Below are 12019 nucleotides of genomic sequence, written 5' to 3' on the forward strand. Positions count from 1 at the left end.
CTCGGCATGCTTGGTTGGCTCCAACGTTGGACATTTGCATTCGTCGTTGGACCCACGACGTCCATGACGATCGCCATCGCAAAGCCCAGGCGAGGTGCCTTTGTTCTCAAGTTTGCTCGATTGTGGTTCCTTGATTGTGGTTCCTCTCGTGCAGTTGCATAAATACGAGGATCATACCTTTTTTGTTAGTACTTTATGCTAGTCTCCTCTTTGTCCTTCGTCCTCGACCGAGTTAGGGGTCCTTTGTAATTTTTTTGTTCTTACTTTTCTTTCCTCTTTTCACTTCACCGGTCAGCTAAACTGCACCGACATGATGATGCACACAAAATACCGCAGCTCGGCAAACCATCTGCCATCTTGGCAGTCTTGTCCGTCCTGCGTTACAGCAGTCGTCCATCCGGAAAAAAACTGGGATGTCGGCCGACTTCCTTGTATCCATATTGTTGTCCCTGTATTTTCTACATTTCTGCATTGGTTCGTATTGCATCGTCTTTTAATTGAATCGTACAGGGAGACATGTTGACGGTTACAAAATGAACAAAGCTTGCGTCTTACACGGCAGATCCTCAAACAATATTATCGACCCATGTCAAAACCTCCAAAATTAAAATAAAATCCGAAACCAAAAACAACATTCAGTTCAGTGTCACTCTCCATATTCATCCTCGTCCTCGTCTCCTACCCAGATCTGCTGAAAGATCGGCGCCACTAAACGCCACGCCGTCTAGGACCAAGCTAGGTAACAGGCGCGAGTGTGGCGACGAGCGGTGCGCTGTACGAGACCAAGTAGTGTACGTATCAACAAAGAAGAATAGAGAATAGGCTAGAGTGAACACGATAAAGAGGAAATAGAGGAAACTGGCGAAAAGAAGGGTCGTCCATCACACCGGCACCCTGCCTTAGCCAGGTGCAATGGGAAAAGATGGTGCACACTCGATGTGCGGGTGGCTTCAGTGGCTTCAGTGGCTTTCAGTGGCTTTCAGTGGCTTTCAGTGGCTGAGTGGCTGAGTGGCTGAGTGGCTGAGTGGCTGAGTGGCTGCAGCAGTGCAGTGGCTGCAGTGCGCACTCTATGAATGTGCCAACGCCACCGTTCGATGACATGAAAGGCTTGACCAGATCTCGGCGGTACCGTTGCTGTCGGTTTTCACGAGCACAGAAGAGTACCGAGAGTACGAAGTACGTCTGTATTACAACGTAGTATTCAATATTTTGGCACCGGCGCAACGGTGTCCGACTGACCTCATTGCGCTTTGTTCATTTGCGCTTTGCCTTTTTGATCCAGTCCGTCGTATTGCCGCAACCCCGCAGTATTGGACAGACCCTTGCCACATTTTCTTCTCTTTTGGATGCAACGACATCGTTTGACATGTGCAAATCCTACAAAACGCCGTCGAGCCTACAGCGCAGTCAAACGAGCCATCGAGACGAGAGCAATGGGACATGCAAAACTATGTCGCACTCGAATAGTACAGAGAAATGAGAAGCGGCAACAAGGCCAACAGGGCAGCGAGACAAGAAGGCGGCAGGAAAAGTACAAAAGAAGCAAAAAGACGAGAAGTATACCAGAAAAAAGGCCAAAAAAGGCAGGACACCCAGGCCTCTGTCCAAAGCACTTTTGCGCTGGTCCCACTGCACTCCCCACAGCACTCCACCGCCGACAGGTCACGCTCTCTTCCGTATTGCCTGTCGTAAGATGATGGCTCGTACGGGACCGGCCCTCAAAGAAACGTCGACTCTGCTCAACCGTCTCTCCTCTACGCTCCACCCACTGCCCACCGTTGTGGCGGGCAGTCCCACGAGACCTTCCACGCTCGACCCCGCGAACCGCTAGGCCACAACAGGCATCTGCAGATGGTGCTGTGCTGCCTGCAATGCTCTGGATTGGGTGCAGCCGCCGAGCTTCGGTTTGGTTCCTTATGTTCCTTTGGCCATTGTTTCTCTTCCATCGTTCATCCGCGGTCTCCGCCACGCTTTTCCTGCTTCTTCTTTTTCTTCTTTTCCGTCTTTTTCTTCCTTCTGTCGCCTTCCCTTTCGAGTCCGTCGTACTCGTATTCTCGTACCTCCACCGGCTAGTCGGCATGACTTTTGTGGCTGGGCTTCCGCCAAACAGTAGGTGACTCGGACGAAATATCAAATAGATACATAGTGACCATGCGCACTGCTCCATGCTCATTACTCAGCTGTCCATGTGCAATGTTCAATGTTCACTCTCAAGAGTACCATCGTACTGCGATCGGCCGCATCCACTGGCGCTTTGTCAGGATCCCTTGTTCTTGCAACGCAGTATTCGGCAGTGTGCAGTCCCGAGCGTCCAGCTTGGGTCTCAGAGGGTCATGCTGATCGTTCCGAAGTAGGCATGGGCTTGCCAGCGTCTTTTCGAGCGTATTTGCAAGTCTTTCTACGATACGGCGGCAAAGCCTTGCGAAAGAAGAAAAAAGAAAGAAAAAAACGCGCAGAGACAAACGCTGATGCCCCGCCAGCACAACTGCAACAGCCCGGAAAGCCAGCGAGTCCAGCGAGTGCGAGTCTGGGCGCATTCTCCACCCACACCGTGTGTTTGCGGGGCTGACACCATGACGCAGCGGCAAACACGGCGTATTAGTGGATGGTATGCGACCATCCGGCGGCACAAAAAAAAATTGACAGAAAGAAAAAAAAAAGCTCGACCAAAATATTGACTGATGTCATCCCACAGACGCCAGCATGACCGAATGCGGTGAAATGCGATCAAATGCGGCCAAAAGAGCGGCCAGCCAACAACCAACAAACACCAAAGTGTCTAGCGTAACAAATGGCTCGACGACGAATCAATAGACCAACAGGGCCATGTCACGACTTTATGCGATCTGAATTCACATAATGCATGATGCATTCTCGGTCCCTCCTCGTTCTGGTGGTGTGCCCGCGTGCAGCGCCAGCCACCGTCCACTGACACCCAGACACGCAAGGTGTTTTGCCCTTGCTGTCAGGTCTGCAGTTTGCCTATCTGCACATCTGCAAGTCTGTCAAGGAAATGCACGTCTGCTGTTGGTGCCGAGGCCAACTCCAAAAAAACCCATCCAATCCGATCCTGTCGGTCGCCCGATGTCAACAAGCCCGACAAAGCGGGGGGGCTGCGGTTTGGGTCCCTTCTTGTGGTCGTCTTGTCTGTTTCTTGTCTTCTTTCTTCTTTCGGACACTTGAGAGTAAGACTACCACGTATTAGTCCGCTCTCTTTTCCGCCACCTCACGACCAACACCCCCTCCGGACGGAGCGTCCAACACCCCGTCATGGTCATTATGGTCATTAATGGTCTTTAGGTTTCTATGGTCTCCTCCGGTTCTTATTGTTGACCCGTTCCCACGCCCCGTCCCCACAACCCATTGCGCTGCTCTGTTGGTCTTAGCCATGGTCTCGGGCCATGCAAGCTACCCGTTCTCGTTTTTGTCCGTTTGGCCCGTTTGTCCTTTTCCCTTTTTGTCTATTTCCGTCCTCCCTCGCTTTGTGCTCTTTGATGTAGCCTCCTGTAGTCTCATGCATTCGTAGCTAGTCTGCAGAAAGAACCTGTACCAACGAGAACCTGCAAAGCCGCAGCTCTCCGACCAGCTCAGGTCCGTTTTTGTCTGGTCAGCCCATGGTGTGCTCTTCGCAGCTTATAAAGAGGCCATTGTCCGGCTCGCCCCTCGCGATGCCACGCACCCGGGGAAATATGTGATTTGCTCTTGCTTTTCGATGGTATTTCATTATTTCCCCCTTTCTTTGTTTTTTGCTGGTCCCTTTCCTTACATCCGGATATACAGTGATTTAAAGCAGCTAGTGCTCAGGCCGCATTATAGATCTGCAGCATCTATAGCCTCCCATCGCCAGCTATAGTCTCGTTGTTTGTTGTCTTCTACTCCGTCACTTCTCCTCCCCCAACGTCATGCATTCGTTTGCTGTCCTCGCCCTGGCGGCGGCGAGCCTGCCTTCCGCCCTAGCTGCGCCGGCTCCCGTGGTCGAGCCACCTGTCCCAGCTGCACCGGCCGCACCCGTCTACGACTTCCGGAGTCGCCGTCTGCTGGGCGTCCCCCCTAGCAGCGCAGCCAGCTTCAATGTGACCGACCAGCCTATTGCGCCCACCGAGGACCCCTGGTACACCGCGCCCTACCAGTTTGAGAACGAGGCCCCCGGCACCATTCTGCGCGTGCGCCCGGCCCCGGGCAACCTGAGCGCCATCACGGGCAACTGCTCGTCGGCCTGGAATATTCTGTACCGCACCACCGGCTCGCGTTACAACCCGACGTGGGCCGTGACGACGCTCTTTGTCCCCTTTGAAAACGCCACGACAGGGCGCAACGGCTCCATCCTGTCGTACCAGATCCCCTACGACTCGGTGTCGCTCGACGCCAGCCCCAGCTACGCCCTGTACGCCGGCGTCGACGTGGACATTAGCGAGTCGCTGGGCAAGGGCTGGTTTGTCAGCGTGCCCGACTACGAGGGCCCGCTGGCATCGTTCACGGCAGGCGTGCTGTCGGGCCACGCGACCATCGACTCGATCCGTGCCATTCTGCGCAACACCGTGCGCTTCGGCGTGCCCGGCAACACAAGCTATGCCATGTGGGGCTACTCCGGCGGCGCGCTGGCGAGCGAGTGGGCGGCCGAGCTGGCGGTGCAGTACGCGCCCGAGCTCCGCTTCAGCGGCGCCGCGCTGGGCGGCCTGACGCCCAACGTGACGAGCGTGCTCTACTCAGTCTACAACAGCGTCGAGGCCGGCCTCGTGCCGCCGGCCATCCTAGGCATCGCCAACCAGTTCCCCGACGTCTACCAGTACCTCCTGTCGCGGCTCAAGACGGAGGGCCCCTACAACAAGACGGGCTTCCTGGCGACGCAGACGTACTCGCTGTCGAAGAACATTGCCACCTACGCCCTCCAGAACATCTCCGAGTACTTTGAGGGCGGCCTGCAGGACATCTTCAGTCCCCAGGCCCAGCAGGTCATCCACTCCGACGGCCTCATGGGCTACCACGGCGTCCCGCAGATGCCCCTCTACGTCTACAAGGCCATCAAGGACGAGGTCTCGCCCATCAACGACACGGACGCCCTGGTGGAGCGCTTCTGCGGCGTCGGCGTCAACATCAACTACGCCCGCAACACCAACGGCGGCCACTCCGCCGAGGGCACCAACGGCCGCGACGGCGCCGTCACCTGGCTCAACAGCATCTTTGACGGCAGCTTCGCCACGTCGGCGAATGCGACAGGCTGCTTTGTTCAAAACGTCTTTGTGAACGTGTCGTCGTCGCAGTTTTAGGCGCTGACGGGTGACGCAAGAACGTCATGTATATAATTACGAGCACATGAGAAATGTACATAATGGGCGAAATGCTCGATTTGGATCTGGCTTTGTGTTTTTAATTCTGGGGTTGGATTGGGTTGGTCAGCGCGGTTATTTGCTTTGCTTATCGTCTCGCTGTTGCTCCTCGTTAATGTTTATTTCGTAATACAATGTAAAAGTCATTTTATTATTTACGAGTTACTGTACACAGCACAGACATGCCGTCCGATAAACAATCTGACTGTTAGATGACGTCGTTTCCCGATCCGGCGATGGTCCATGCGCAGTGCGCTGGTGCACGGTCAGACTGATGCTGGTCGCTGTCAGCCCTGTAATCCGGGTGCATACGCTGAACACGGCAATGATTGTCCCCTAAGCTCCCTGCTCCGCGCTACCAGAGAAACGACACAAACGCACCCCATCGATTTACAGCATCAGAACCTTGTGTTCATCCCGACACATGCACCCGCCGCCACTAACCTATTTTATGGTGCAGATAGTTTGTGTCATCGACGGTCATCTACATCGCAGCCTTACGACTGGGGTAGCACAGCATCGTATTTCGTACCCTGCTACCAATCTCTCATGCCCGGTCTGCCGGTCCAATTGCCTCTTTCAGTCATTCGGGTCTAGCCTCTAGGTGAAGCGAAGAACTGCTGGGTGTGTGGTCGTGAGGATTTAATCGTAGAATTTGACCCTGGAGACCACGCTGAAAGAACAAAAGAAGAGCAGGGGACGGAGAATGATAAAAACCTGAGATTCATCGTCGTTGATTCTGACTCAACAACGGACGCAGACAACTCGTGGTCCTCGTGTCCGCAATGCCCATAACACAACAGCATTCAAACCAGATCATCAACGCCGACAATGTGTATGGTCACGACACTGTTGAAGGCGACCGCATACGGCCAGAAGAGCATAGAGCGCAAGGCTTTTTATTGTCATAGTACAATGCCTGTAAACAGTGATTGTCAAATCCTGTGGATTAAAAATCGTTACGTTCATCCCGCGTGATGTTGCAACCGAAACGCCATAACCCCGTAATATGCCATCCCATACCCGTACCTTGCCGATATCCTATCTGGCCATGCTTACCCCTGCCCAATGCCTGCCCGTTTGCAGGATCCCGTCCAGTCTTCATCCTCGCCCTGCCCGTGAGTTACCGAATCTCCTCGTCCCGCAGGAACGTCGCGATGCTCCCCGAACGCTCCGGTGCTCCGGGCAGCCCGTCCAGTGGCTGCGTGATCAGCCGCTCAAACAGATCATCGTCTTGCTCGTACAGCGCCTCGCCGACCCGCCCCAGATGCTGCTCAAGCACAAGTTGACGCTGCTTCTCCTGCGGCGGCAGCGGCAGCTGCAGCGTCCGCGCCTTGACGAGCGCCAGCTCGTCCAGTGCGCTGTCCGCCGGTGGCGCGTTCTCGTCCACGGCATACAGCTTGATGCCGCGAATGTGCGTGTCCTTGCCGTTCTGGTGGTTTTCCTTGACGCGGATCTGCACGATCCAGCAGCACAGCGACCGCCCGTCGGCACCGCCGCCCACCTGGCTGAGGTCAATGTCCTGCCACCCGACGGGCGTGGTGAGCGCCAGCGACGCAAACTCGAGGAGGTCGTGGTGGCCGGTGCCCGCCGACAGGACGACCGACGTGGGTGTGTACGACTCGTCCTGGTTGTAGTCGACATAGAAGCGGATGGCGCGGATCTCCACGCGCCGCAGGAAATGGATGGTCAGCAGATGCGGCTGCGGGCCGTCCGACTGCCAGTACTTGCCGAGGTCGTCGTGCAGCAGCTCGTCGACGCCGTTGCCCGGCTTGTGGCTGCTGACGCTAAAGTGGGCCAGGTTGTTGATTTCCTTGAGGCCGAGCACCACGGGGTCAAACGACACGGCGGCGCCGTCCGCGTCATCCTCGTCGACCACGTCGACGCCCTCTTCGCCGACCGGGCCGTGCAGATCGTCGTCCTCTTCCTCCTCCTCCTCTTCGTCATCGTCGTCGTCGTCGCCAACCGCCTCGTCGTCGTCGTCCGAGTCCGAGTCTGAGTCGACAACCCGTTGCGCAGCAAACTCAAATTCGTCGTCGGGGCTGTCGTCGTCGTCTTCGTCCATGCCCTCGTCGTCGTCGGCCGCAGCGTCCTGTCCCTCGTGGTCCTCGTCGTCTTCATACTCGTACGAGTCGTCCCCGTCCAGAGCATGTCTCCCTGCTCCTGCTCGCGCGCCCGGTGGAGGCCGCCCGCCCCGCAGCCGTGCCATCTGTGCCATCTGAGCCATCAAATTGTCCGCAATTGCGTCGTCGTCCATGTCCGCGTCGTCCTCTTCTGTATCGTCCGAGGCAGCGAACTGGTTGCCGTAGGGGTCGACGGCAGGTGAAACACTGTGTGCGCCGCGAGCATACCTCAAGTTTGGTGGAGGGCCGGGTGGGAAGGGGAGAGAGGGAGGTGTTGCCGTCGCCGCGGCAGACGCTGAAGCTGAAGCTGAGGCAGCTCGAAACCCGCCAGGACGGTCGTATCGCAGAGCCTCTTCGCCGCGCCGCGCTGCCCGTCGTGGACCGCGTAATGGATTGCTCGGGTCCATGTGCAATATGCCGTCGTGAGTTGGCAGATAAAAAGGTTGTTCGCTGTCGCTGTGAGCTATGTTTTTGTTGACGTTGGAGGGGAAGCTTTGAAGTCAGAGCTTGGAGAGCTACACGTGATTGCGGTCGAATTTCGCGTTTTCCGGGCCTTTGGGGCACTTTGAGCAATTAGGCTCCAGCGCGTCGCGACAGGCTAACGGGTAGCCCAAGCCCACTTTAAACTGCCCCAGTAATTACTGAATTTCGGACCTTTGCATCGCATCGCCAACATTCCTGGACAGGACCATTTTGACAGCCTTTTGTGGACTTGGTTGCTGTGCACTCCCCATTGACCTCATTGTCAAAAACAAGACAATGGTCCGCAACGCAGGTATGCTGACCCCTCTAGTTCTCCTCGTGCTCCTCGCCCTCTCTCCATCTCCCATTCGCCTAACAAAATAGAGCCGGATACAATCCGCATCCTCGTGGCCACCGACAACCATGTCGGCTACGAGGAGCGCGACCCCATCCGCAAAGACGACAGCTGGCGCACCTTTGACGAGATCATGAACCTGGCCCGCACCGAGGACGTCGACATGGTCCTCCTAGGCGGCGACCTCTTCCACGACAACAAGCCGTCCCGCAAAGCCATGTACCAGGTCATGCGCAGCCTGCGCCAGAACTGTCTGGGCATGAAGCCCTGCGAGCTCGAGTTTCTGAGCGACGCCGCGGAGATCTTCGAGGGCGCCGTCGGGCATGTCAACTACGAGGACCCGGACATCAACATTTCCATCCCCGTCTTCTCCATCCACGGCAACCACGACGACCCCAGCGGCGACGGCCACTACTGCTCGCTCGACCTGCTGCAGGTGGCCGGGTTTGTCAACTACTTTGGCCGCGTGCCCGAGGCCGACAACATCAAGGTGAAGCCCGTGCTGCTCCAGAAGGGGGCCACCAAGCTGGCCCTCTTTGGCACGGGCAACGTCCGCGACGAGCGCATGTTCCGCACGTTCCGCGACCACAAGGTCACCTTCTTCCGGCCCAACCAGCAGGCCGCCGACTTTTTCAATCTCATGGTCGTCCACCAGAACCACCACGCGCACACGGCCACAAGCTACCTGCCAGAAAACTTCCTGCCCGACTGGCTCGACCTGGTGGTCTGGGGCCACGAGCACGAGTGCCTGATCGATCCACAAAAGAACCCCGAGACGGGCTTCCACGTCATGCAGCCCGGCTCGTCCGTGGCGACGTCGCTTGTGCCCGGCGAGGCCGTGGCCAAGCACGTGGCCATTGTCAGCGTGACAGGCAAAGAGTTTACCGTCGACAAGATCCCGCTCAAGACGGTGCGGCCGTTTGTCACGCGCGAGCTTGTGCTGGCCCAGGAAAAGCGGTTCAAGGACCTGGCCAAGAAGCGCGACAACCGTGCCGAGCTGACACGCCGACTGATGCTGGTCGTCGAGGAAATGATTGAGGAGGCCCGTGCGGAGTACATGGCGCTGCACGACAACGGCCGGGCCGACGCGAACGACGCGAACGGCGACGGCAACGAGGATGGCGACGGCGACGACGACGATGAAACGCCGTTGCCTCTCATCCGCCTCAAGGTCGAATACACCGCGCCGGAGGGCGGCAATTTCGATTGCGAGAACCCGCAGCGGTTCTCCAACCGGTTTGCCGGCAAAGTCGCCAACGTCAACGACGTCATCTACTTCCACCGGCGCAAGACCACGGCGGGGCAGACCAAGGCCGGGACCGCTGCGTTGCCGGGCGGTGTGCGCGACGCCGCGGCCGGCGTCGATTTCAACGCCATCAAGGTCGAGGCTCTCGTGGACGAGTACCTAGCGGCGCAGTCCCTCAAGATTTTGCCGCAGGGCGAGTTTGGCGACGCCGTCAACCAGTTCGTCAACAAGGACGACAAGCACGCCATGGACACCTTTGTGTCGGGCTCGCTGGCCAACCAGCTGAAGGATCTGCTGGCCCTCGGCGCCGAAGACGAAGAGCTCGACACGGCCATAGAGCGGCTGCGCGACGAGCGCGAGCGGCAGTTCCAGGCGGGGCTGGTCAAGCAGCGGCACAAGCGCCTGTACAAGCCGAAGCCGGACGACTGGGACTCGGACATGGAGGGCCACTGGGAGCAGCACCCGGGCGCACTGCTGGATCCTGCAGACTCAGCGTTGTCGACACCGGCGCCGGCGCCGACAGCAGCGTCCCATGCGCGGTCCCAACTGGACGCGGTGCGGGCACGCGCGGCCGCGGCATCCTCTCGCGCAGGGCCGAGCAGCAGCATTGACGAGGACCTCATGATGGACGACTTTGACAGCCTGGCCCCGGTCGCCGTGACAAAGACGACGGCAGCGAAGCGGACAACAAAATCCGCAGCGGCGAGCTCATCCCGAGCTAAAGCAACGACGTCAACACGACGAGCCCCGGCTGCCAAACGCAGCGCTTCGGGCCGCAAAAAGGGACCATTTGAAGACTCTGAGTCGGACGAGGACGATGTCGTGATGGACGACGACGACGATGTCGACGAAGAAGAAGAGGCCGACGAGATTGAGGACGACGGGATGGAGGAGCCTGCGCCACCACCCACACGCCGCGGCCGGGCCGCGCCCGCCAGAGCGCCTGCCAGGGGTGCGGCAGCAGCCAAATCAGCAACAAGCAAAGCTGCTGCTGCTGCCGCGAAACCAGCGACCGGTCGGCTGCGGCAGACCACGCTGCAACTGTCACAGTCCCAGGCGCCGGCACCGTCCCAACGGCCACGAGCAGCGGCCGCGCCCACGACTACAAGAGGCAAGAAGGCAGCGGTTCAGGAAATCAGTGCGGATGAGATCTCGGACGATAGCGACGACTTTGAGCCACCGCCGACCACACGGACGACGCGGAGGCGGTAGCCATGCTGGGATGTACGAGTTGTAATGTGTGGATTTTAATATCTTATGCGGCATGTCAATACATAGCGAAATTGCAGATCATTTAAAAGGAAGCGATCCAATATCAAATCGTTCTGTGTCGATGCCTTGGCTGTCTCCTCTGTCAAGGCTGGCGGTGCTCATAGCGTGAAACGTAGGTAAGAGACGCCCCACTTTGGCGGTCGACGGGCGCATTTTGCTGGCGCAGTCAACGGCAGCCCAGCGTCACTTCCATCGTACCTTTTGCCATCTCCTCGTCCGGTCGCAATCTTCGGCGTTCTCCATTCCGCGTCACCTCCCACTCCGCCATCATGGCCTCCATCGCCACCCTCCAGCGCATGACCGCGGCCCAGCTCGCGGAGCGCATCCTCGCCAAACCCACCGCCCAGTCCCTTGCCATTGTCGACGTCCGAGACGACGGTCCGTTCCAATGCGCCCCCTTTTTCCCCTGAATTCGATTGGCCAGTCACTGACTTTTGCCCTTGCAGACTACATCGGCGGCCACATCAAGGGCGCCCTGCACTTTGCGTCGGGCAGCCTCGACGCCACCATGCCCACGCTCCTCCGCAGACTCGAGGGCATCGACACCGTCGTCTTCCACTGCGCGCTGTCGCAGCAGCGGGGGCCCGGCGCGGCGCTGCGGTACCTGCGGGAAGTGCAGTCCAAGGCAGGCGGCGCAGACGGCGCAGCAACGTCGCCCAAGCAGACGGTCTACGTGCTGGACCGCGGCTTTGTCGGCTGGCAGGAGGTCTACGGCGAGGACACGCGGCTGACGGAAGGGTTCCGGAAAGAACTGTGGGCGAATTACTGAGCGAGTAGCGGTGACTTGTCCGGTGGCTTACGACAACAGGTAGCGGGAGGCAACAAGTGAAATGGCTAGATATCTTTGGGGGGACGGCAGCCAGTCACACATAGGCGAATCAATGCTTTGAGAAAATGAGAGCGTGACGCAGTCAAAACAAACACTGGTCAACTTGTTTACAAAGAGGGATGGTAATACGTACAAGTAGACGAAGGATAGATAAACTATGAAGTTGTTTTAAGGAATTGTTCCGTTGACGTAAAGGAATAGTCTCTTGAGCTTGAATTAGTTTTTTTTTTTTTTTAATTTCTCTTCATTAAAAAAAGAAAACAATCACTCTATCGCGTCTCAAAATCCAATAAATTATAGAATGACTAAATTTATCTATTTAATACTTTAAAATATATATATACATAAATAACATATCTCTGCGTTCATGTGCCACGAGAAGAATCAATGAATTCACTTGACCTG

General features: G+C 57.3%; 4 protein-coding genes across 4 annotated transcripts; 3 read left to right on the top strand and 1 right to left on the bottom strand.

Moving 5' to 3' along the window:
• Window positions 1–3902: 3902 nt before the first annotated feature.
• SPSK_03375 (lipase 1 precursor) lies at window positions 3903–5267 on the top strand (the record flags this gene model as incomplete). Its single annotated transcript, XM_016730213.1, has 1 exon — window positions 3903–5267. The coding sequence occupies one exon, from the start codon at window positions 3903–3905 to the stop codon at window positions 5265–5267; it is 1365 nt and encodes a 454-aa protein (XP_016584634.1).
• A 1183-nt stretch (window positions 5268–6450) lies between these two features.
• On the bottom strand, window positions 6451–7857 carry SPSK_03358 (anaphase-promoting complex subunit 10; the record flags this gene model as incomplete). The annotated part of the gene is made up of 1 exon (XM_016730196.1): window positions 6451–7857. One exon carries the CDS (start codon window positions 7855–7857, stop codon window positions 6451–6453), a length of 1407 nt encoding a protein of 468 aa, XP_016584635.1.
• A 352-nt stretch (window positions 7858–8209) lies between these two features.
• Window positions 8210–10725, top strand: SPSK_03072 (double-strand break repair protein MRE11; the record flags this gene model as incomplete). The annotated part of the gene is made up of 2 exons (XM_016729915.1): window positions 8210–8225; window positions 8297–10725. The coding sequence occupies 2 exons, from the start codon at window positions 8210–8212 to the stop codon at window positions 10723–10725; spliced, it is 2445 nt and encodes an 814-aa protein (XP_016584636.1).
• Window positions 10726–11054: 329 nt separating this feature from the next.
• On the top strand, window positions 11055–11554 carry SPSK_03679 (phosphatase YCH1; the record flags this gene model as incomplete). The annotated part of the gene is made up of 2 exons (XM_016730514.1): window positions 11055–11163; window positions 11232–11554. 2 exons carry the CDS (start codon window positions 11055–11057, stop codon window positions 11552–11554), a joined length of 432 nt encoding a protein of 143 aa, XP_016584637.1.
• Between the last annotated feature and the right edge of the window lie 465 nt (window positions 11555–12019).

Source organism: Sporothrix schenckii (assembly GCF_000961545.1).
Source record: "Sporothrix schenckii 1099-18 chromosome Unknown Cont47, whole genome shotgun sequence".
Taxonomy (NCBI): domain Eukaryota; kingdom Fungi; phylum Ascomycota; class Sordariomycetes; order Ophiostomatales; family Ophiostomataceae; genus Sporothrix; species Sporothrix schenckii.